Genomic DNA, 26,728 nt, shown 5'->3' on the forward strand with positions numbered 1-26,728 from the left:
GTGTCATTGACTCTCATTGTATCTTGCCTCTTGTCTAGCTTCACAGTCTCACCCCACTTACTTCAAGGACATACCAACAGACTCCCTGAGTCGGTACTACCCATCAAATCATCACAAAGTCACACAGAAAATGGGACTCTACAGCCAGCAATCTCAGTGTATTTGGGCTAAGATCCCAAGTTGCCCTTTCCAATACCCTCCACTCTACCCCTTGTGTAGTCTACAGGCATTTCAGGGCAGCTGTCAAATCAGGATTGCAATTCATTCACAACTCTCCATTTTTCTAGCCTCTGCTCTAATCGACCCATTGAGGGTGAGAGACTCCCAGTCTGATCAGTGAAGTGGGGCCGTGGTTGAGTGTGATAGCGTGATATCGTTACCGTCCTGACATCCCCGCCACTGACGCACAATGGCCCCCTCTATATTCGCAGGGGGAACCCAGTGTACCAAGGACAAGGAAAAACAAGAAAATGATAGCTTTCAAAAGTGAAAAATAACTCTCCTGAGGTTCGAGAGTTGCTTTTGACCTAGCCAACTCCCCTTTTGAAAATAGGAAGATAATCATCTTTCGAGACCCACGTGTGTCTGACAACAGCTTATAAACAGGTGAGGGGATGCGTTGTACCAAAATGATTGAATGGTGGGAATCAACGCAATTGCGCATTAGCTCAATAGGATAAGGTTAGTATGCTGATATTTGTTTTTTACTGTATTAGTATTTACTAAACAGTACATTCTAAATAGTATGTAGTACGATTACTACACAGTATGCAGTTTACAGTGCCGCGAAATAGAATTTGCCCTCTTTCTGATTTTCTAAATTTTTGCATAATGTTGATACTGAATGTTATCAGATCTTCAACCAAAACCTAATATTAGATAAAGGGAACTTAACAAAGTTATGCAACGCCCAATTCCCCTGTGTTCAAAAGTAATTGCCCCTTACACTCAATAACTGGTTGTGCCACCTTTAGCTGCAATGACTGCAACCAAATGCTTCCTGGAGTTGGTGATCAGTCTCTCACATCGCTGTGGAGGAATTTTGGCCCACTCTTGCATGCAGAACTGCTTTAACTCAGTGGCATTTGTGGGTTTTCACGCATGCACTGCTCATTTCAAGTCCTGCCACATCTCAATTGGGATTAGGTTTGGACTTTGACTAGGCCATTCCAAAACTTCCAATTTGTAGCTTTTTAACCATTTTCATGTAGACTTGATTGTGTGTTTTGGATCATTGTCTTGCTGCATGACCCAGCTGCGCTTCAGCTTCAGCTCACAGACGGATGGCCTGACATTATCCTGTAGAATTCTCTGATACAGAGCAGAATTCATGGTTCCTTTTATTAAGGCAAGTCGTCCAGGTCCTGAGGCAGCAAAGCATCAACCAAAGCATCACACTACCCCCACCATGCTTGACCATTGGTATGAGGTTCTTACTGTGGAATGCAATGTTTGGTTTTCGCCAGACATAATGGGACCCATCTCATCCAAAAGGTGGACTCAAGTTTGCCAAAAAGCACCTGGATGATCATCAAGCCTTTTGGAAGAATGTTTTATGGACAGATTAGTCAAAAGTATAACTTTTTGGACGACATTATGCCTTGCAAAAACCAAACACTACATTCCACAGTAAGAAACTTATACCAACGGTCAAGCATGGTGGTGGTAGTGTGACGGTTTGGGGATGCTTTGCTGCCTCAGGACCTGAATGACTTGCCTTAATAGAAGGAAGCGTGAATTTCAGCGGCAGGGACTGGGAGACTAGTCAGGATCGAGGGAAAGATGAAAGGAGCAAAGTACAGAGAGATCCTTGATGAAAACCTGCTCCAGAGCGCTCAGGACCCTAAGCACGCAGACAAGACAACGCAGGAGTGGCTTCGGGACAAGTCTCTGAATGTCCTTGAGTAGCCCAGTCAGAGCCCAGACTTGAACCCAGTCTAACATCTCTGGAGAGACCTGAAAATAGCTGTGTAGCGATGCTCCCCATCCAACCTGACAGAGCTTGAGAGGATCTGCAGAAAAGATTGGGAGAAACTCCCCAAATACAGGTGTGCCAAGCATCATACCCAAGAAGACGCCAGGCTGTAATCGCGGTCAAAGGTGCTTCAACAAAGTACTGAGTACTTATGTGATATTTCAGTTTTTTATCTTTAATACATTTGCAAACATTTCTAAAAACCAGTTTTTGCTTTGTCATTATGGGGTATTGTGTGTAGATTGATGAGGGGAAAAAACTATTTAATACATTTTAGAATAAGGCTGTAACGTAACAAAATGTGGAAAAAGTCAAGGGGTCTGAATACTTTCCGAATGCACTGTAAGTAGTAGGCAAGCCAGATTTCGGACACTGTCATTATATAGCCCTTAAAGAATACCAGTCTCTAACATTTCATACATTTCGTATTCTCCAAATATTCCTGTCAATGGAATGTGGTCTAAGAAAAAAAAACTGAAAGAAACCTAATCAGTAAGTAATTGATCTTTCATTAACCCCACCCAAAACCTCCCTAAAGCAATCAATTTATACAGTTATGATCTGACAACCTTTGACTTGTTCTGTTGCCCTTTAACATATTACATATTAGCCCTGACGTATGTACTGCGCTGTGTTCCTCCGCAGGTCACTCGCTCCACGACCTTGTGCAAATAATAAATGAAACGAGCCGTCAAGCCTCCGTCTTTCAACTGACAAGCAGAACTTCTCATGGCTAATGGCTGACGGCAGCCATCTTGTTTCTTCTCAGAATGGAAGAAGAAGAGGTGGAGGAGGAGGGCTAACTGACTGGGTCGCTTTGAGCGCGCTCAGTTTGTCTTCTTAGGTCAGATATTGACAGTGGGGGTTGGATTCATTAATTTCTGAGGGCTGGGGGGGCCGGAGGGGATATTGAGCTAATTAGTAAAGTAGTGGCAGAGGCTAATTGAAAGAGCTGGAAAGGAAAGGGAGCGTCTTCTCTTCTCTGAGGTGAGGGATGTTTGCACAAGCAATAACGTCAAGAGGCAGGCGAGCTGAGGGGCAATTAACAGTGAACCAGGATGACATGATGGTACTCCAATGCCTGTTAGTTAGTTAGGAGTGTGTGTGTGAATGTGTGTTTGTGTGTGTGTGTGTGTGTGTGCGCCCGGACCCTGGAGATGTTTTGGAAATTGTAGCTGGGAAACTGCAATCCAATTCGATCGGAAAGGGGAAAAAGATGGATGAGTGAAAGTGTGTGTGTGTGTGTGTGTGTGTGTGTGTGTGTGTGTGTGTGTGTGCATGTGTGTGTTCATTAGTGAGCCTGGAGAGAGAGGGAAAGTAATAGAAGGAGAGGTGGGGATTTTTGTGTGGGTGTGTGGGTGTCAAAATGTGTGTGTGTGCTTCCATATCGGCATGAATGTATTGCCCTTCTGTGTTTGCATCACAGTGTATCACAGCAAACTATATACAGGTAAAACCATGCCAAAATAAAGGAAACACTTGAGTTGTTTGAGTCATTTGAGCTGTTATGGTGTGGGGTGCATTTTCCTGGCAAGTCCACTCAACCCCTTAGAGGGCAAGGTAAACACCAATAAATACACAGCCATTCTGAGTGATCACCTTCAATCTATGATTAATAATTTCTATCCTGATGGGAGTGGTCTCTTCCAGGATGACAATGCCCCCATTCACAGGGCAAGAGTGGTCACTGAATGGTTTGATGGGCACGAAAATGATGTTTACCATATGCCATGGTCGTCTCAGTCACCAGATTTTAACACTTATGGGAGATTCTGGAGCAGCGTCTGAGACAGCGTTTCGCACCACCATCAACAAAACAGTCTCAATAGAGTTCCAGACACTTGCAGAATCTATACCAAGGCACGTTGAAGCTGTTCTGACGGCTCGTGATGGTGCCCTATTAAGACACTTTATGTTGGTGTTTCCTTTATTATGGCAGTTACCTGTATGTATTTGTATATTGCATATTAAGTGGCCTGAAATAGATGTACATTTAACTTCCCTGTACTCACCACATTGCTCTCGTGCACCTCTGGGTTCATGGTGAGCTGTACGACGAACCAAGTGGCATTCCTCAGGATGAAAGCTGTGATCAGGTTCCAGTGGATGATGTTCCTCAAGCAGCGGATACTCCTGGTGGGAGAGAGGAGAATCGAGGAACGGGTAAGCACTGGTACCTATTCATTATACTGTACAGTGCAACATGGTATCATGCATCACATTTTGAAGCTTTTGCAAAAAGATATGTATCACGGTTCTTGACCCCTAAATCAATACATTGCACTGTAATACTCCTGGAGGTAAAGGAGAGAACAGAGGACAGGTTAAGGGCTGGTGGTACTGTATGCAGTATAATTATTGCAGTGTTTACAGTGAGTGCAGGTTTTTCCTTCTTCAGTATAATTATGCCTTTTGAATCCAGCGGCCAAAATATTTTTTCTTATTACAACCTTTTGAGTTGAGCACATCAATTCCTCATGGTATGCAGTATAATGTCTCTCTTCTGTTCTAACCACTTCACCCCACCTCCAGTGGCAAAGCAAACCACCTCACAATAATCTCCCATTACCCTCTAACAGTAGAGTAGGGCAGGCTGATCAATCCTTTCCCCATGCTTCAGTAGCACGAGCAGCCCAGCAGGTTATTCAACTCACAGGAGTGACTGATAGAATTGGACCAGCTAATACACGGTTTATTAGATCAGTCAAGGTTCTAATTCACACAATTTGTGTACAAACTTGGAGGTAATAAGACACCAGGAAAGGAAAGCATCCAGGACCAGCAGGGCCCAGATTCACAAAACCTTCTTAAGAATACATTTCTTCGTAAGTGCCATTTTTTCCTTAAGTTTATATAATAATGTTCCTGGATTTCGTCTTGGAAATTTACTCAATTTCAAGATAGCTAAACCCTTGTCTTAAACTCATGGCAGTGAGAGAATAAACCAATGAAAGCAGTTGAACATGTTTAAACCCCCTAGAGTCGATGTCCACGCCCCGTGGAAATCGAATTAGCATAATAAAGAAATCCCATAAAAATCCATCAGTTTAAGCTACAGAAATCTGTTTTTTTTAGCATTGGATGCATCTCAATCCACCGCATCAGCCGATTTCGCACTACCGCATCTGCGGTGAAAGGTTGCAGAGGTAGAGCGGTGTTTGTCAGACTATGAGACATCCCGAACATCGGTCTTCTCACCGATTGTATGTAGCGGCCGAATGACCTACCAACTCTATGGAAAGATGTGACTCTCACGAAAATGATGGTGTTCTCTGTTTTGCTCTACGACCCCCACAATCGTCTTGGGACTCGTCTGAAGTCGGTACAGCCGATCTGCCAACTTCTGTCTGTAGCGTCTGAACAGTTTGGGCAAGTATGACCCCTCTGTCGAATGGTGAGACTCTCACAAACATGTACATGTCGGTTGTTTAGCTCTAGCACCCCCACATGCCCCACAAGACTCATCTGAAGGTCCCCCGGTACCAGTTGAAAAAATGAATGGGGGTTAAATTCATGTAAAAAAACAACAAAAAAAACATCCAGATCATCTTATACATTATCTTTCAGATATAGGACAGACACTTCAGAACAAACTTCCTTTTGATTTTTTTTGGGGGGGGACTATTTGTTGATCCATTGCAATTGCTAGCTTGATAGTTAGCTAGCTCGGTTGCCTAGGGACAATCATCTTTTATTAATTTGTATTTAACCTTTACTTTTTTAGCAGGGAGTCATACTGAGACCAAGGTCTCTTTTACATATGAGCCCTGAATTACAGAAATTACAGAAAATACACACATCAAAACATAAATACAAAATGCAAGCAGAAAAACTGAAAAACACGGTCATAAAAAACAAACACATTCATCAGTAATAAGGTCCTCAATCAGCTTTCTGAATTACCCTATCATAGATAGTTAAGAAGTTCGTAAGAAGATATTTGAGAAGTTCGTAAGAAAATCATGTTAAGAAATGTTTGAGGAATTGCACGTATGAACTATCTTATGAACTTCTCATATTGTTTCTCACAAATCTTCTTCAGTTTTTGAGTAAGAAGTGTTTTGTGAATCTGGGCCCAGGAATAGACCAGCCTGAAAGATCCTTTACAAGTCAAATCTCTTGAGTTAACACCCAATTACTCTGGGAGGAGCATAGCTGATAAAATCTGGTAAAATCTGATAACACGTCTTTAGTTTAGGCCAGCAGGAAACTGTGACTAGAATAATATAGAGATCCCCTCTGTATAATATTTCCTCTATAACACGTAAAGGTATATACATATATAGAGTGCTCTCAGAAAGTATTCACACCCCTTGACTTTTCCACATTTTGTTGTGTTACAGCCTGCATTTAAAATGGATTAAATAGAGATTTTTTGTCAATGGCCTACATACTACCACCCCATAATGTCAAAGCGGAATTCATATTTTGGCTGCATCATATGCTTGTCATTTGCAAGGACTATGGTGTTTTTTAGGATAAAAATAATTGGAATAGAGCTAGTACAGGCAAAATCCTAGTGGAAAACCTGGTTCAGTCTGCTTTCTTACAGACACTAGGAGACAAATTCACCTTTCAGCAGGAGAATAACCTAAAATACAAGGCCAAATATACACTGGAGTTGCTTAACAAGAAGACAGTGAATGTTCCTGAGTGGCCAGGCTGCAGTTTTGACTTAAATCTTCTTGAAAATCTATGGCAAGACTGGGAAATGGCTGTCTAGCAATAATCAACAATCAATTTGACAGAGCTTGAAGAATTCTGAAATTAATAAGCGGCAAATGTTGCACAATCCAGCTGTGGAAAGCTCTTAGAGACTTACCCAGAATGACATCTGTAATTATTGCCAAAGGTGCTTCTACACAGTATTGACTGAGGCATGTGAATACTTACGTAAATTGAATATTTCTGCATTCCATTTTCAATAAATTTGCAAATATGTCACTTTGTCATTATGGAGTATTATGTGTAGATGGGTGAGGAAATACATTTAGTAACACTTTGTCACGAATTCCGCTGAGGCTGCTCCTCCTCCTTGTTCGGGCAGGCTTCAGCGTTCGTCGTCCCCGGAGTACTAGCTGCTACCGTTTGATGTCATCTATGTTTGTTTGGTTTTGTGCACCTGTTCCATATCACGTATTGATTATGTCACCTATAAGTTTCCTTTGGTTTTGTTTGTAGTTGTGTGTTGTTGTCCACCTGTCCGTTGGTGATGTGATTTTGCGTAATCTTTTGTATTTGTGTATTGACGCACGTTTGCGTAATCGCTCGCCTCCGTTTTGTTGAGGCCCGTTATTTTTGTATTGTCGTGTTTGACAAGTAAAGTCTGTTGGACTAAGCTTCTGTGTCCTGCGCCTGACTCCAACACCACATCCACATCAGCCCTTGACAGAACAACACACCATACAATGGAGTCAGCAGGAGCAGCGGCGGCGACCGAGTCGCTGGAGGATCGGGTCAGCTGTCAGGACGCCATGATCCAGTAACTCGGCTCCGCCATGCAGGAGGTTATGAACACCCTGCGCCGTTGGGAAAGGGGAGGCGTGCCCACACCTCCTCCTACATTACAACCACCATCGGCCAGCCCCACCAGACCAGCTCCGGAATCCAGTGGGATTCGGCTCTCGCTCCCGAGGGCGTATGATGGCACAGCAGCCGGGTGTCAGGGGTTCCTCCTTCAGGTGGAACTCTACCTGGCCACCATACACCCGGCGCCCTCGGGATACGAGAGCGTTTCCGCCCTCATCTCCTGTCTCTCCGGCAAGGCGTTGGAGTGGGCCAATGGCGAATGGAGGGGAATAGACGCCGCCACCATCAGCTACGCGGAGTTCTCCAGCCGCTTCAGGGCAGTTTTCGATCACCCTCCTGAGGGTAAAGCGGCAGGGGAGCGTCTGTTCCACCTCCGACAGGAGAAGAGGAGCGCACAGGAGTTCGCCCTGGATTTCCGGACTCTAGCGGCGGATGCGGGGTGGAATGAGAGGGCCCTCATCGATCACTATCGGTGTAGCCTGCGTGAGGACGTTCATCGAGAGCTGGCCTGCAGGGACACCAATCTGTCCTTCGACCAGCTAGTGGACATGTCCATCTGACTGGATACCCTGCTGGCCACCCGCGGACGTCCCGAGATGGGGCCGTCCATTCCATCCCCCAGCACCTCCGAGCCGAGCCCAATGGAGCTCGGGGGTGCTGGCGCTAGAGAAAGAAGGAGAGAGAACCAGAGGGGGGCCGTCCCCTGCACAAGCTGTGGCCGTGGAGGACACACTGCGGCTAGGTGCTGGGGAGGGTCTCCAAGGAATCGAGGCAACAGGTCGCGCACTGGGGAGCCATTTCAGGTGAGTAGGCACCCCACTCACCCAGAGCTCTCTGTTGTTCACTTGTGTATACCTTTGGTATTTCCTCAGGTTGCATCTCATTCCCAGCATAAGGCGCTAGTCGATTCAGGCGCAGCTGGGAATTTTATTGATCGGAAATTTTGCTCTAAGTTAGGGATTCCCCTCCTGCCCGTTGATGCACCCTTTCCTGTCCATGCCCTAGATAGCCGCCCGTTGGGATCTGGGTTGATTAGGGAGGTCACAGCGCCACTAAAGATGAAGACGCAGGGGGGTCATGAGGAGATTATTCAGTTGTACCTCATTGACTCTCCTGCATATCCCGTGGTGCTGGGGCTTCTTTGGTTAATCACCCATGACCCCACCATTTCGTGGCAACAGAGGGCTCTCAAGGAATGGTCTGGCCAGTGTGTTGGGCGATGTTTAGGTGTTTCCGTTGGGGCGACCACGGTGGAGAGTCCGAACCAAGTGCCCGCAATGCACATTCCCCCTGAGTATGAGGATTTGGCACTCGTGTTCAGCAAGACGAGGGTGATGCAATTGCCACCTCATAGACAGGGAGATTGTGCGATAAACCTCCAGACAGGTGCGGCACTTCCGCGGAGCCATGTGTATCCTCTGTCTCAAGAGGAGACGGCGGCTATGGAAACATACATAGCTGAGTCCCTGAGACAAGGATACATACGGCCCTCCACTTCCCCTGCGTCCTCAAGTTTATTTTTTGTGAAGAAGAAGGATGGAGGTTTGCGCCCGTGTATTGATTAACGTAGTCTCAATCAGATCACTGTGAAATACAGTTACCCTCTACCTCTGATTGCGAGTATGACTGAATCATTACGCGGAGCGCGTTTCTTCACAAAACTGGATCTCAGGAGCGCTTATAACTTGGTGCGCATTAGGGAGGGAGATGAATGGAAGACGGCATTTAGTACCACCTCAGGTCATTATGAGTATCTTGTCATGCCATATGGGTTAATGAATGCTCCTTCAGTCTTCCAATCATTTGTAGACGAGATCTTCCGGGACCTGCATGGGCAGGGAGTGGTAGTGTACATTGACGACATCCTCGTGTACTCTGCTACACGAGCCGAGCATGTAGCCCTGGTGCGCCGAGTGTTGGGTAGGCTGTTGGAGCATGACTTGTATGTCAAGGCAGAGAAATGTCTGTTCTTCCAGGAGTCCATCTCCTTCTTGGGTCATCGGTTGTCCGCGTCAGGGGTGAAGATGGAGATTGACCGGGTGTCAGCCTTGCGTAACTGGCAAACCCCAACCACTGTTAAAGAGGTGCAGCAGCTTTTGGGTTTTGCCAATTATTACCGGAGGTTTATCCGGGGTTTTGGACAGGTGGCAGCTCACATTACTTCCCTGCTGAAGGGGGGCCCGGTGCGTTTGCAGTGGTCGGCTGAAGCGGACAGGGCATTTGTTAAACTGAAGGACCTGTTCACTTCGGCTCCGGTGCTGGCGCACCCGGACCCCACTTTAGCGTTCCAGGTAGAGGTGGACGCGTCAGAGGCCGGTATTGGGGCAGTACTGTCGCAACGCTCCGGCACGCCTCCTAAGCTCCGTCCCTACGCTTTTTATTCTAAAAAGCTCAGCCCGGCGGAGCGTAATTATGACGTAGGGGACAGGGAGCTGTTAGCCGTGGTTCAAGCCCTAAAGGTGTGTAGGCATTGGCTTGAGGGGGCTCAACACCCTTTACTCATTCTGACTGACCATCGTAACCTGGAGTACATCCCGGCAGCGAGGAGATTGAACCCTCGTCAGGCTAGGTGGAACATGTTCCTGACCCGGTTCGTTTTTAAGATCACTTACATCCCAGGGTCCCAGAACGGTAAGGCAGACGCCCTGTCCCGGCGGTATGACACAGAGGAGAGGTCCATTGAGCCCACTCTCATACTGCCAGAGTCTTGTCTGGTGGCACCGGTGGTATGGGAGGTCGATGCGGAGATTGAGCGGGCGTTACGCACCGACCCTACTCCCCCAGAGTGTCCAGTGGGTCGGACGTACGTGCCGCTCGAGGTCCGTGATCGTCTCATCTATTGGGCTCATACGTCACCCTCCTCTGGACATCCAGGTATTGGCCGGACAGTGCACTGCCTTAGTGTTAAGTACTGGTGGCCAACATTGGCTAGGGACGTGAGGGTTTATGTCTCCTCCTGCTCGGTGTGCGCGCAGTGTAAGGCACCTAGACACCTGCCCAGGGGAAAGTTACAACCCCTGCCCGTTCCACAATGGCCGTGGTCTCACCTCTCGGTGGACTTTGTCACGGACCTTCCCCCCTCTCAGGGGAATACCACTATTCTGGACGTTGTGGATCGGTTCTCTAAGGCCTGTCGTCTCATTCCAATGCCGGGTCTCCCTACTGCCCTACAGACCGCTGAGGCCTTGTTCACCTACGTCTTCCGGCACTACGGGGTTCCCGAGGATATAGTGTCTGATCGGGGTCCCCAATTCACCTCTAGAGTCTGGAGGGCGTTCATGGAACGCTTGGGGGTCTCGGTTAGCCTTACCTCGGGTTACCACCCTGAGAGTAATGGGCAGGTGGAGAGAGTGAACCAGGATGTGGGTAGGTTTCTGAGATCCTATTGCCAGGGCCGGCCGGAGGAGTGGTCAGGCTATATCCCCTGGGCAGAGATGGCTCAGAACTCTCTCCGCCACTCCTCTACTAACCTGACCCCCTTTCAGTGTGTGTTAGGTTATCAGCCGGTTCTGGCACCATGGCATCAGAGCCAGATCGAGGCTCCGGCGGTGGATGAGTGGTTTCGGCGCTCGGAGGAGACGTGGAACGCTGCACACGTCCATCTGCAGCGGGCCATCCGTCGGCAGAAGGCGAGCGCCGACCACCACCGCAGTGAGGGTCCAGTCTACGCTCCTGGAGATCGAGTCTGGCTCTCGACTCGAAACCTGCCCCTTCGCCTGCCCTGCCGGAAGCTTGGCCGGCGGTTTGTGGGGCCATTTAAAGTCCTGAGGAGATTGAATGAGGTGTGTTACAGGTTGCAACTGCCTAATGACTATCACATTAACCCCTCATTCCATGTGTCTCTCCTCAGGCCGGTGGTAGCTGGTTCACTCCAGGAGAATGAGATAAGAGAGACCCCTCCGCCCCCACTGGACATCGAGGGGGCTCCGGCGTACTCAGTCCGGTCCATCGTGGATTCGAGACGTCGGATGGGGGGTCTACCATATCTCGTGGAGTGGGAGGGGTACGGTCCAGAGGAACGGTGCTGGGTGCCTAGGAGGGACATTCTAGATCCATCCCTCCTGACGGAGTTCCATCATAGTCATCCTACGCGCCCTGCTCCACGTCCTCCTGGCCGTCCCCGAGGCCGGGGTCAGCGTCAAGGGGGGGGTACTGTCACGAATTCCGCCGAGGCTGCTCCTCCTCCTTGTTCGGGCAGGCTTCGGCGTTCGTCGTACCCGGAGTACTAGCTGCTACCGTTTGATGTTATCTATGTTTGTTTGGTTTTGTCTGATAAGTGCACCTGTTCCATATCACGTATTGATTATGTCACCTATAAGTTTCCTTTGGTTTTGTTTGTATTTGTGTGTTGTTGTCCGCCTGTCCGTTGGTGATGTGATTTTGCATAATCTCTTGTATTTGTGTATTGACGCACGTTTGCGTAATCGCTTGCCTCCGTTTTGTTGAGGCCCGTTATTTTTGTATTGTCGTGTTTGACAAGTAAAGTCTGTTGGACTAAGCTTCTGTGTCCTGCGCCTGACTCCAACACCACATCCACATCAGCCCTTGACACACTTGAGACCCAGCGTCATAACACGTTATGAAACGGTCATTACCATGTCATAATATGTCATAACAGTTGACATAATATGGTCATAAAACTGTCATGACACATACATTTAGACCTGTTGTGATATACAGTAAATTGCATTATTTTATGGCTGGTTATGACACCTACATAAGACTGTCAAAACGCACAAAACCTACCACACAAGGAAAAATATTCCATTACACCATAGCCTACGTGTCAACAGTATGTTAATGTTATATACAGTACCAGTAAAAAGTTTGGACACACCTACTCATTCCAGGGTTTTTCTTTATTTTTACTATTTTCTACATTGTAGAATAATAGTGAAGAAATCAAAACTATGAAACAACACATATGGAATCATGTAGTAACCAAAAAGGTGTTAAACAAATTAAAATATATTTTATATTTGAGATTATTCAAATAGCCACCCTTTATTTGCCTTGATGACAGCTTTGCACACTCTTGGCATTCTCTCAGCCAGCTTCATGAGGTAGTCACCTGGAATGCATTTCAATTAACAGGTGTGCCTTCTTAAAAGTTAATTTGTGGAATTTCTTTCCTTCTTAATGCGTTTGAGCCAATCAGTTATGTTGTGACAAGGTAGGGGGTATACAGAAGATAGCCCTATTTGGTAAAAACAGCTCATATAAGCAAAGAGAATCAACAGTCCATCATTACTTTAAGACATGAAGATCAGTCAATACAGAGAATTTCAAGAACTTTGAAAGTTTCTTCAAGTGCAGTCGCAACAACCATCAAGCGCCATGATGAAATTGGCTCTCATGAGGACCGTCACAGGAATGGAAGACCCAGAGTTACCTCAGATGCAGAGGATAATTTCATTGAAGTTACCATTCTCCGAAATTGCAGCCCAAATAAATGCTTCACAGAGTTCAAGTAACAGACACATCTCAACATGAACTGTTCCGAGGAGACTGTGTGAATCAGGCCTTCATGGTCAAATTGCTGCAAAGAAACCATTACCAAAGGACACCAATAATAAGAAGAGACTTGCTTGGTACAAGAAACAAGAGTAATGGACATTAGACCGGTGGAAATGTGTCCTTTGGTCTGGAGTCCAAATTGGAGATTTTTGGTTCCAACCGCCGTGGCTTTGTGAGTCGCGGTGTGGGTGAACGGATGATCTCTGCATGTGTATTTCCCACCGTAAAGCATGGAGGAGGAGGTGTTATGGTGTGGGTGTGCTTTGCTGGTGACACTGTCTGTGATTTATTTAGAATTCAAGGCACACTTAACCAGCATGGCTACCACAGCATTCTGCACCGATACGCCGTCCCATCTGGTTTGGGCTTAGTGGGACTATCATTTGTTTTTCAACAGGACAATGACCCAACACACCTCCAGGCTGTGTAAGGGCTATTTTACCAAGAAGGCGAGTGATGGAGTACTGCATCAGATGACCTGGCCTCCACAATCCGCCGACCTCAACCCAATTGATCTGGTTTGGGATGAGTCGGACCGCAGAGTGAAGGAAAAGCAGCCAACAAGTGCTCAGCATTTGTGGGAACTCCTTCAAGACTGTTGCAAAAGCATTCCAGGTTAAGCTGGTTGAGAGAATGCCAAGTGTGCAAAGCTGTCATCAAGGCAAAGGGTGGCTATTTGAAGAATCTCAAATATAAAATACACTTTTTTGGTTACTACATGATTCCATATGTGTTATTTCATAGTTTTGATGTCTTCACTATTATTCTACAATGTAGAAAATAGTAAAAATAAAGAAAAACCCTTGAGTGAGTAGGTGTGTCTAAACTTTTGACTGGTACTGTATATAACTTTTAAAATACAGAAGTACAGCCGGTATTATGCATTTTGCATCAACAATGGATTAATGAAACAAATACCAAAATGTAGTTTGTGGGTGGAGTTTTCCTTTAATAACTTGATCATGCTCAAAGGGATATTTGCTTTTTTATTTATTTTTATTTACCAATAGGTGCCCTTTGCGAGGCATTGGAAAAACTCCCTGGTCTTTGTGGTTGAATCTGTGCTCGACTGAGGCACCTTACAGATAATTGTATGTATGGAGTACAGAGATAAGGTAGTCATTCAAAAATCATATTAAACACTATTATTGCACACAGAGTGAGTCCAAGCAAATTATTATGTGACTTGTTAAGCAAATGTTTACTCCTGAACTTGCCATAACAAAGTTGTTGAATACTTATTGAATCAAGACATTTCAGCTTTACATTTTTTATTAATTTGTAAAAATTTCGAAAAACATAATTCCACTTTGACATTATGGGGTATTGTGTGTAGGCCAGTGACAAAAAAATGTCTATTTAATCCATTTATGTTTCAGGCTGTAACACAACAATATGTGAAAAAAGTCAAGGGGTGTGAATCCTTTCTGAAAGCATGTATTGACAGCATTCCTCCCACTTTATGCTAAATGTTTAATGGCTCATTACATCATGTGTTTATTCAAAAACCTTTCCTATTAATGTTAAAATGTGACAGAATGCACACTGTGTTAGATTACCTGTTTTTACCATGGTACAGTAAGTGCTTTGTGGTTGTATAAGAGTCACACACGCACACACACACACACACAGAGGCGCACACACACATGCGCACACGTACGCACACATGCATGCACACATGGCTGACATATCTACACCTACAGGTTCTGCCAAAAACAAAGCCCTTTAAGCTTTGAAAAAAACTTCTGAATTCTTGAATGATTAATTACTAATCTACCAGAGAATGTTTGGAGTACAGCCAATGTAGACATTGTCCTCTACCTTTCCCTCTCTTTATTTTCTCTCACATGCAACTTCACTAATTCCTCTGGCACTCTCTCTCTAGTCTCTCCCACCTCTGTGCGTCATCTTTCATTTTAACTCTCTCCTTCATTCACCCTCACCTCATTCTTTCTCCCTCTTTCAAGGTGACCACCTCTGTAATTTACTCCTAATTTTTGCCCCATTTCTCTCTCTGTCCTCAACCTTTCTCTCTTCTTCACTCTCTCTCTTTCTGTCATCCCCCCTCATTTTATTTTTCTCTATATCCCTCCCCTCTCTCTCTCTTACTCCACCTTTCTCTTCGTCAGGCCGGACTAAATTACTGGAGGCAGTGGAGAGTGGACCCGTATTTCCTTATCCTCCTACTTCTCCTCCAATTATCCCTGACAGGTATCGCTGGACAAAACCATTTGTTAGAATAGAGTATAGCAATTCACTAAAAAAGTCAAGGGCTACTGGCTCAGTTCCCTTCAGACGTAACCTTACGTGTCTTACTATTCATTTGTCATCCAAAGAAAAGGTCTCTAGAAATACACCTCAATGCTATTTACAGATGCACTTTCATGGAGATCTCAGAGCCAGAACAAGGATCCCAAATGGTACCCTATTCCCTTTGTCGTGCACTACTTTTGACCATGGGCCCTGGTCAAAAATATTGTGCTAAAGAGGGAATAGGGTGCCATTTGGGATTCAGACAAGGACTGTGATGGTCTTCTTCAGGGGAAAATATTTTGGAGTATGGTTACTCTAGCTGGTGGGTATGCCGAGTTATACAAGTGTGTTATGTTTCTAATTAAGTAGACATTTGAGCAGTCTGGGGGCTGACCCATCAAATCCTATTAAATTAAAGGGACTTAAAAGCATTCTAGTGGACTAATATGCAGTACAGACACTCACATCAACCCAAAATATCTGGTGTGTGTCGTACAGGAAATGTCTCTTTTAATCTGAAATTAAAACACTAAGGAGGTTGAGGTTTCAGAATGTTTCTTTTTGGCAAGTGTATGTAGACAGTCTCTTGTTGACAGAGTATCTAGGCATGGGCAGAGACACACACATACTTTCAGAATAATTATCTTATATAAAACACACCTTGAAAGGCACACACACACACACATGCACACATGCATACTGTATGCAGAGCCCCTGGTCGTCACAGCTCTCCACAGAAAAGTGCCTCTGAGGGATCGCGTTAGAGCGTGCAAATTCATTTATTTTAAAGTAAAGGCTTCAAAATAACAAATTAAGATATTAGAGGCATCAAAGTGAATCTTTGATTTATTTGCCTCTGCATATCAACGTAGGTAAAAAAGGGAAACAGAATAGCCCTGAAGAGAAATGCAAGACAGGGCTTTGATGGAGCTCCGTGCTGTGGAGTGCTGTGTGAGAGCAAAAGACTGGCCTGAAAATGAACTTTAGCATTATTCTTTTCATTTTAATTGGATTAATAATAAGGCAATTCATGTCATTTCACATGGCAATTTCAACTTTTGTTATTAGAAAAGTGACAGAGCAAAATATTATGAGGAAGTGGGAGAAGGGAGGACAAAGTGAAGGCACATTATGAAAAGAACAATAAATCCAGAAACTCAATTTGTGATTCTCTTCTCAGGGGCCTAAACCTATTTACAGTGTTTCTTGGATGTGCCAGACTGCCCAGCGCACAGTTTATTCATTGGGGAGTATTGACTGTAAGCACACTACCAATTTACAGGGTACAAAACAATATGAGGGAGAACAAGATATGATGCTTCAGTAACTTCAGTTCACACAGTGATTCTGTGTGACTCAGTCAGTAGAGCATGGCGCTTGCAACACCAAGGATTGAGGGTCAGAACAGAACATCTCTAGTTGTTTTACCCAAAGGCCGTTTCTAAGAACCAATGCCCTCCAACGCCACTCTAGGAGACAGTCTCTCTCTCTGTCTGTGGGTTGATGTCATCACGCATCAATAGAGTTGACATGACAAGACATGACTGGCAAAGATGGACAGTGGCGAGATGTCTTTAGGGGAGGGACTGAGGTTCCAAGGTTCTGCCTGTATCCTAATTGGCACCCTATTCCCTTTATTGTGCACTACTTTTGACTAGGGCTCTGGTCAAAAGTAGTGCACTATATAGGGAATTGGTACTTATGACCAGGGCTCTGGTGAAAAGTAGAGCACTATATAGGGAATAGGGGGCCATTTGGGACACACACTTTATCTCTAATGATAAGAGAAACTCTACATACTAAATTATCAAACACACCCACACCACCAGCAGTGCTGCAGCCCTTATCTAAATGAAGTGGTGATTGGGAGAGACAAGCTTTTCTGTAGGGGGTCCCAGGCTACATGCTGAGGTTCAGAATGAGGAATTGACACGCACACACATACCAGCCTGGCCTCAGAGCCATACGAAACATACTTTACATATTTCTGAGCACCTGCAAGACGTATGATACCTACTACTGGTCTAGCTACTTCAGACAGAAACAAAAGTAGGGAGGTTGGTCAGGGAGGATGGGTAAGTGTAATGCACAACAGTCTAGCAATCCAAAGGTTGCGTGTTCGAGTCGTGTCGGGGTAAACTGTAGCATTTTGGTTAACCCTTCCACTAACCCTTATCTAAACTTAACCCAATTCAACTAACCTGCAATGTAAATTCACCTAACCTTTGTTACTTTAGTTCCCCTAACCTTTAATGTAAATGATCCTAACCTTTGTAGTTAGTTCACCTAAACACCAACGTAAATTCTCCCCGTAATTCTCCTTTGTTGATAAGACGCAACAAGCAACCTGGTGTTAGAGAAATACGTATAATACTATGCGTCCTCCAAGACCTATGATAACGTTCATATGCTTCATACGCTATTGTACGACCAAGTAAGACATATGTTACTATACGTCAGAGATCATCAATTAGATTCAGCCGAGGGCTGATTTTTTTCTTTATATATACAGTACCAGTCAAAGGTTTGGACACACCTACTCATTCAAGGGTTTTTCTTTATTTTTACTATTTTCTACATTGTAGAATAATAGTGAAAACATCAAAACTATGAAATAACAAATATGGAATCACGTAGTAACCAAAAAAGTGTTAAACAATATAAAAATATATTTTATATTCGAGACAGCTTTGCACACTCTTGGCATTCTCTCAACCATTCTCTCAACCAGCACACGAATGCTAACCCTAACACTAATTCTAACCTTAACCCTAAACCCCCAAGAAATAGCATTTGACCTTGTGGGGACTAACAAAATGTCCCCAGTTGGTCAAATTTTTGTTAGTTTACTATTCTTGTGGGGACTTCTGGTCCCCACAAGAATAGTTAAACACATCCACAAACACACACACACTTGATTTCTCCTTTCTGGGGTGAGTCGAAGTTCAAATCTTTTGTCAACAGAACCATTGTCACATTGTCAAAATCAGACACACTTCTCATTCTAACTTTCAACTCCAGCCTCTAACCACCAAGCATAGTTGAGCAGCAGGGATCTGCAGAATAACAGATTATTTCACAAGTTAAAGGGGACTGTGGAAAAAAACTGGAGTGTGGTGCAGTGTAGTGTTTAAACCACACTGGGCTGGGTAAATATGGGGGCATGGTCACAAGTGTGGTCAAACCAAGACCATTCAATCCCAGAGCAGTCCTACCATAACATGCTGTTCAAACCACACCAATGAGGCTGCAGCTGAGCTAAATACCATGTATATAACTAAAGCTGTTTACCAGAACAGGATTTTATGCATATTAACAACCATAGTCGATCCACAACATGCAGTGGCTACACGCTACATAAGTATTCGCACCTAGAACTCATCAGAGATGTTTTGTTCTACACTGTGTTCTATTTTTGACATGTTCTATGGGATGTTCTATTCTCTTTCATTCTATTCTGTATCGTCTACTACTCTAATACAACACTAGGCATAATACATCATAGCTACTTGAATAATACCTTGTCATTGATGTACCCTTTTGGTTGAAGATCTAATTTTGAAATTGTTAACATGGATATCCGAATGCACTGCTTGTCGTGGCAATAGTAATCAATAGGGAACATAGGTTTATGTTTGTGTGTGCACGTGTATCTACAGTGCATTCGGAAAGTATTCAGGCCCTTGACGTTTTCCACATTTTGTTACGTTAAAGCCTTGTTCTAAAATGGATTAAATTGTTTCCCCCCCTCATCAATCTACACACAATACCCCATAATGACAAAGCAAAAACAGATTTTTATAAATAACTAAAATATACAATTTTCATAAGTATTCAGACCCTTTACTCAGTACATAGTTGAAGCACCTTTGGCAATGATTACAGCCTCGAGTCTTCTTGGGTATGAAGCTACAAGCTTGGCACACCTGTATTTGGGGAGTGTCTCCCATTCTTCTCTGCAGATCCTCTCAAGCTCTGTCAGGTTGGATGGGGAGCGTTGCTGCACAGCTATTTTCAGGTCTCTCCAGAGATGTTAGATCGGGTTCAAGTCCGGGCTCTGGCTGGGCCACTCAAGGACATTCAGAGACTTGTCCCGAAGCCACTCCTGTGTTGTCTTGGCTGTGTGCTCAGGGTCGTTGTCCTGTTGGAAGTGAACCTTCGTCCCAGTCTGAGGTCCTGAGCACTCTGGAGCAGGTTTTCATCAAGGATCTCTCTGTACTTTGCTCCGTTCATCTTTCCCTCGATCCTGACTGGTCTCCCAGTCCTTGCCGCTGAAAAACATCCCCACAGCATGATACTGCCACCAGCATGCTTCACCGTAGGGATGGTTCCAGGTTTCCTCCAGACGTGACGCTTGGCATTCAGGCCAATGATTTCAATCTTGGTTTCATCAGACCAGAGAATCTTGTTTCTCATGGTCTGAGAGTCCTTTAGGTGCCTTTTGGCAAACTCCAAGCGGGCTATCATGTGCCTTTTACTGAGGAGTGGCTTCCGTCTGGCCACTCTACCATAAAGGCCTGATTGGTGGAGTGCTGTAGAGATGGATGTCGTTCTGGAAGGTTCTCCCATCACCACAGAGGAACTCTGGAAATCTGTCAGAGTGACCATAGGGTTCGTGGTCACCTCCCTGAACAAGGCCCTTCTCCCCCGATTGCTCAGTTTGGCCGGGCGGCCAGCTCTAGGAAGAGTCTTCCATTTAAGAATGATGGAGGCCACTGTGTTGGGGAACTTCAATGCTGCAGAACTTTTTTGGTACCCCTCCGCAGATCTGTGCCTCGACACAATCCTGTCTCGGAGCTCTATGGACAATTCCTTCAACCTCATGGCTTGGTTTTTGCTCTGACATGCACTGTCAACTGTGGGACCTTACAGTGCCTTGCAAAAGTATTCATCCTCCTTGGTGTTTTTCCTACTTTGTTGCATTACAAGCTGTAAATTAAATGGATAAAAAAAAAAAAACTTGTTTCAAAAAATTCTAAAAAATTAATAACTCAAATTGGTGTGTGCATATGTGTTCACCCCATTTGCCTTGAAGCCCCTAAATAAGATCTGGTGCAACCAATTACCTTCAGAAGTCACATAATTAGTTAAATAAAGTCCACCTGTGTGCAATCTAAGTGGCACATGATCTGGCATGTTGGCATGTTGTGTAAATCAAATGATACAATCCCCCCCAAAAAACATTTTAATTCCAGGTTGGAAGGCAACAAAATAGGAAAAATGCCAAGGGGGGTGAATACTTTCGCAAGCCACTGTATGTAGACAGGTGTGTGCCTTTCCAAATCATGTCCAATCAATTGAATTTACCACAGGTGGACTCCAATCAAGTTGAAGAAACATCTGAAGGATGATCAATGGAAACAGGATGCACCTGAGCTCAATTTCCAGTCTCATAGCAAAGTGTCAGAATACTTATGTAAATAAGGTATTTCTGTTTTTTATTTGTAATACATTTAAAAAACATTCTAAAACCCTGTTTTCGCTTTGTCATTATGGGGTATTGTGTTTAGATTAATGAAGGGAAAAAAAATAATGTGATCAATTTTATAATAAGGCTGTAACGTAACTACATGTGGAAAAAGTCAAGGGGTCTGAATACTTTCCACAAGCACTGTATGGAAGTTTGCAGTGGTGGAAAAAGTACCCAATTGTCATACTTAAGTAAAAGTAAAGACACCTTAATAGAAAATGACTCAAGTAAAAGTGAAAGTCACCCAGTAAAATACTACTTGAGTAAAAGTCTAAAAGTATTTGGTTTGAATATACTTCAGTATCAAAATTAAATGTTTGTTAAAATATACTTAAGTATCAAAAGTAAAAGTAAAATTATAAATCATTTCAAATGTTCTTGTTTTTTAAAAATGTACTGATAGCCAGCAGCACACTCCAACACTTAGACAATAATTTACAAACAAAGCATTTGTGTTTAGTGAGTTCGCCAGATCAGAGGGAGTAGGGATGACCAGGGATGACCAGGGATGTTCTCTTGATAAGTGTGTGAATTTGACAATTTTCCTGTCCTGCTAAGCTTTCAAAATGGAACAAGTACTTTTGGGTGTCAGGGAAAATGTATGGAGTAAAAAGGGCATTATTTTCTTTTGGAATGTAGTGAAGTAAATGTAAAAGTTGTCAAAAATATAAATAGTAAAGTACAGATACCGAAGAAAACTACTTAAGTAAAAATACTAGAAAGTACTACTTAAGTTTACTGTAAATTTGCATGTGACTGAGACCGGGAGGGGAGAGGAAGTGTAGACAAAGAAGTTTTCAGTTTGAGTAGCAGTCACCTGCTGTTGAACTATGACGGGGCTTCCACTGCAACAAGCCGATTGAAAACACCACCAGTTAATGCTGAAGCCTCCCATGACCCCTCACCCCAGAGTCCTGCCTCCCAGAGCAGGCACACACTGGTAAACAACCAAAACTCACATGTTCAGGTCTCATGAGCAGCCGAAAATGCCAACCGAGGCCCCAGCTTGGTCTATGTGTATTTGTGAAGGGTTGTATTATTTATATATAAAAAGGTAATATCTGGGCTTACTATTCCCTTGTGTGTTATGATTTTCTGAATCACTAATCTTCCATCAGAATGAGATGATGAACATGTGAGTTCAGTTTAATCAACAAAGAGATATTCGGAGTCGTCCCTTCCTTGGTAAACAAGAGAAGGATTATGTCCCTTATGATATACCACATTTCTGAATCGGTATTTATTTTTTATTTTTTTATTTAACCTTTATTTAACCAGGTAAGCCAGTTGAGAACAAGTTCTCATTTACAACTGCGACCTGGCCAAGATAAAGCAAAGCAGTGCGATAAAAACAACACAGAGTTACATATGGGGTAAAAAAACATAAAGTCAAAAATACAACATAAAATATATATACAGTGTGTGCAAATGTAGCAAGTTATGGAGGTAAGGCAATAAATAGGCTATAGTGCAAAATAATTACAATAGTATTAACACTGGAATGCTAGATGTGCAAGAGATTGTGTGCAAATAGAGATACTGGGGTGCAAAAGAGCAAAATAAATAACAATATAGGGATGAGGTAGTTGGGTGGGCTAATTTCAGATGGGCTGTGTACAGGTGCAGTGATCGGTAAGGTGCTCTGACAACTGATGCTTAAAGTTAGTGAGGGAGATAAGAGTCTCCAGCTTCAGAGATTTTTGCAATTCGTTCCAGTCATTGGCAGCAGAGAACTGGAAGGAATGGCGGCCAAAGGAGGTGTTGGCTTTGGGAATGACCAGTGAGATATACCTGCTGGAGCGCAGACTACGGGTGGGTGCTGCTATGGTGACCAATGAGCTAAGATAAGGCGGGGATTTGCCTAGCAGTGATTTATAGATGGCCTGGAGCCAGTGGGTTTGACGACGAACATGTAGTGAGGACCAGCCAACAAGAGCGTACAGGTTACAGTGGTGGGTAGTGTATGGGGCTTTGGAGACAAAACGGATGGCACTGTGATAGACTACATCCAATTTGCTGAGTAGAGTGTTGGAGGCTATTTTGTAAATGACATCGCCGAAGTCAAGGATCGGTAGGATAGTCAGTTTTACGAGGGCATGTTTGGCAGCATGAGTGAAGGAGGCTTTGTTGCGAAATAGGAAGCCGATTCTATATTTAACTTTGGATTGGAGATTCTTTATGTGAGTCTGGAAGGAGAGTTTACAGTCTAACCAGACACCTAGGTATTTGTAGTTGTCCACATACTCTAGGTCAGACCCGTCGAGAGTGGTGATTCTAGTCGGGTGGGCGGGTGCCAGCAGCGTTCGATTGAAAAGCATGCATTTAGTTTTACTAGTGTTTAAGAGCAGTTGGAGGCTACTGAAGGAGTGTTGTATGGCATTGAAGCTCGTTTGGAGGTTTGTTAACACAGTGTCCAATGAAGGGCCAGATGTATACAAAATGGTGTCGTCTGCGTAGAGGTGGATCTGAGAGTCACCAGCAGCAAGAGCGACATCATTGATATACACGGAGAAAAGTGTCGGCCCAAGAATTGAACCCTGTGGCACCCCCATAGAGACTGCCATAGGTCCAGACAACAGGCCCTCCGATTTGACACACTGAACTCTATCTGAGAAGTAGTTGGTGAACCAGGCGAGGCAGTCATTTGAGAAACCATGGCTATTTATGTCACGATCGCCTATGAAATACGACCAAAGCGCAGCGTTGGGAGTGAACATGACTTTAATGTTGAAATAACGACAAAACAAAACACGATCCGTAACGTCCTCAGTACATAGACTGAACATAGAACAAAAACCCACAAACAAACAGTGAAACACAACAGTATAAATGTGGCCCAATCAGAGATAACGAGCCGACAGCTGACACTCGTTACCTCCGATTGGGAGTCATTGACCAATCACCACTAAACACAACCAAAATGAAACTCACCCAACCCCCAAACCACCAGAGGATATACACCTGGCTCTAACACACAGTCCTAGAACCAGAGTGTGACAGTACCCCCGAAGGCGCGGACTGCGACCGCGCCTAACTACAAGCAAACAGGGGGGGGCTGGGTGGGCATTCCTCCTCGGGCCCGGCTCCCGGCTCTCCTCCCCACTTCCTCTCCAACCCCCAAAGTACCCCTGGGCCTGTCTAGCCCCGCTGGCCGGAACCGGACTGACGACACGCGCCCTGGCTGGTGCGTGGATCCTGGCTGGACGGCTCTGGCGGATCCCGGCTGGACGGCTCTGGCGGATCCCGGCGCGGCTCTGGCGGATCCCGGCTGGAAGGCTCTGGCGGATCCCGGCTGGACGGCTCTGGCGGATCCCGGCTGGACGGCTCTGGCGGATCCCGGCCGGACGGCTCTGGCGGATCCCGGCTGGAAGGCTCTCGCGGATCCCGGCTGGGCTCTGACGGATCCCGGCTGGACGGCTCTGGCGGATCTGGCTGAAGGCTCTGGGGGATCCCGGCTGGACGGCTCTGGCGGATCCCGGCTGAACGGCTCTGGCGATCCCGGCTGGAAGGCTCTGGCGGATCCCGGCTGGGCGGCTCTGGCGGATCCCGGCTGGACGGCTCGGATCTGGCTGGAAGGCTCTGGCGGATCCCGGCTGGACGGCTCTGGCGGATCCCGGCTGGGACGGCTCTGGCGGATCCTGGCTGGAAGGCTCTGGCGGATCCCGGCTGGCGGCTCTGGCGGATCCCGGCTGGACGGCTCTGGCGGATCCTGGCTGGACGGCTCTGACGGATCCTGGCTGGCCGGCTCATGGCTGGCTGACGGATCTGGCTGCTCATGGCTGGGACGGATCTGACTGCTCATGGATGGCTGACGGATCTGGCTGCTCATGGCTGGCTGACGGATCTGGCTGCTCATGGCTGCGGAAGGATCTGGCTGCTCATGGCTGGCGGAAGGCTCTGGCTGATCCTGTCTGGCGGAAGGCTCTGGCTGATCCTGTCTGGCGGAAGGCTCTGGCTGATCTGTCTGGCGGACGGCTCTGGCTTGGACAGGGCTGACGACGCACCCCGTAGGCTCGGTGCGTTGAGCAGGGGCAGGCAGAACCGCACTGGGGACACACACCCCTGGCCCTACACAGGGGATCAGGAACGGGCCGGACCGGACTGGAAACAAACCCCCAGTACCTCTCGCCGTGCCTCCACACTTTCCATTCCCCCTTCGTAACCAGTGGCCCCCTTAAACTGGCGGCCATATCTGCCAACCTCCTGCACTCCTCCAACCCGTACACCTGCTGCCCGGACGTCGTGAGCCCCCTAAATTTACTTCTGGGGTCTCTCCTCTCCGTGGACCAGGCCTCCATCATTCTCGCCCAATATCTCGCTCCTCTGTTTCCAATTATGCCCTTCAGCTCCTGGACACGCTGCTTGGTCTGGTCTTGGTGGGTTTTTCTGTCACGATCGCCTATGAAATACGACCAAAGCGCAGCGTTGGGAGTGAACATGACTTTAATGTTGAAATAACGACAAAACAAAACACGATCCGTAACGTCCTCAGTACATAGACTGAACATAGAACAAAAACCCACAAACAAACAGTGAAACACAACAGTATAAATATGGCTCCCAATCAGAGATAACGAGCCGACAGCTGACACTCGTTACCTCCGATTGGGAGTCATTGACCAATCACCACTAAACACAACCAAAATGAAACTCACCCAACCCCAACACCACCAAATGAGATACACCCTGGCTCTAACACACAGTCCTAGAACCAGAGTGTGACAATTTAGAGTATTAACTGGTTCGTTCAGTCAATTTCTATTAGTGCAAATTACATTATACACCATTAACCCAGATAGCATAAACGGGGTCTGTTGAGCCATTAATAGGTATTATTTAATCCCCCAACATCGAATACGTTGACGAACAAACATCAGTTGTTTACACTAGAGTCAAGCCAGCTATCTGTGTGATTGGTTAGTGCATGACTCGATGCCCAAAGCTACCTCGCCCTCAAGGTTAGAGAGTACCTGGGTATTGAAGCAAAGTAGCATAATCAATGGTCCCATGTAGTTTCAGAATGCCTTGAAGGTTGTCATAAATTACTCCCATCACCCCAATCATCAAGAAGTCTCTTTATGGAGTTGTAAGGATTAAGGGCATGAATTCAATCTCCTCAGCCTCTCCCCTTCTCTGGCCATCAGATTTGCCCTTGACGTAGTTTGTACGCAACGTTCATTACGCTTTGGAAGGTGCTACAGTTTGAAGCCCTATACCATGTTATTAGTACTATGGTTAAGGTAGAATTCATTTAAAAAGTCATTAGTGAAGCGAAGTGAAATTAGACAGACACGTGGCTAAGATCCATTAAACCAAATGAAGACTGAACATAGCACCATGGATATCTCAGGAAGCCCTTTGAAGCACTAATAAGCAGTGGGCTGAAGGCTCTTTTCACACATCTCTGAGCTCTAGGCTCTTGTAAAAAAGAAAGCGGGATCAGGGACCCTCCTCCGGGAAAAAACATGCCACATTGCTGTTAAACTGAGCCTGTAATCATCCCCTTTAAGTAACCGCAAAAGTGCTTTGGTCTATAATGAGGACATCTCTAAGTTGGGTAGAAGTGTTGTGGTACAGTATCTCTACAGCTATTTGCTTTGCTTTTCCTTTTCGGTAACAGACTGTCCCTTTCAATAGGGATTTGTATTTATGTAAATGATTGACAGCTTGATTAAATGTGGATGTTATGTTCATGTCCGCACCATGGCAACAAAGGTCTTTAACAACGTGTTTGAACTGGACCTCTGCAAACGGGCTCTAATGGAGTGGGCTCAAGCAAAGTTAATAAAAAATCAGGCCATGCTGAAACATTGACTGGCCCTAGGCTAGACAGCTTTTCGTCTGATGCGTTGATGCCAGCCAGCGCCAGGTGAGCTGTGACAATCACTGCCAGGCACCAATCCAGCTGTCACACTAGGATGCGTACTCTGAAACTGGCGAGCAGCTGCTTTGGGATCCAAAGTTCCGCCACATTTGTTCCAAGT

At 45.4% G+C, this 26,728-nt stretch overlaps 1 protein-coding gene across 2 annotated transcripts in view; it reads right to left on the bottom strand.

Annotated features, from left to right (window-relative positions):
* Positions 1-26,728, bottom strand: part of LOC121569718 (corticotropin-releasing factor receptor 1-like) — a 152,816-nt gene that overhangs the window by 27,595 nt on the left and 98,493 nt on the right. For both annotated transcript variants that reach the window (XR_006001378.1, XM_041880867.2), the window contains exon 7: positions 3,988-4,108. Coding sequence is in view for 1 of the 2 variants with exons in the window: in XM_041880867.2 (XP_041736801.1) it covers positions 3,988-4,108 (121 nt within the window). In the remaining variant the exon portion in view is untranslated. The remainder of the gene's footprint in view (positions 1-3,987; positions 4,109-26,728) is intronic.

This window comes from Coregonus clupeaformis, chromosome 7 (assembly GCF_020615455.1).
Source record: "Coregonus clupeaformis isolate EN_2021a chromosome 7, ASM2061545v1, whole genome shotgun sequence".
In the NCBI taxonomy this organism is placed as follows: Eukaryota; Metazoa; Chordata; class Actinopteri; order Salmoniformes; family Salmonidae; genus Coregonus; species Coregonus clupeaformis.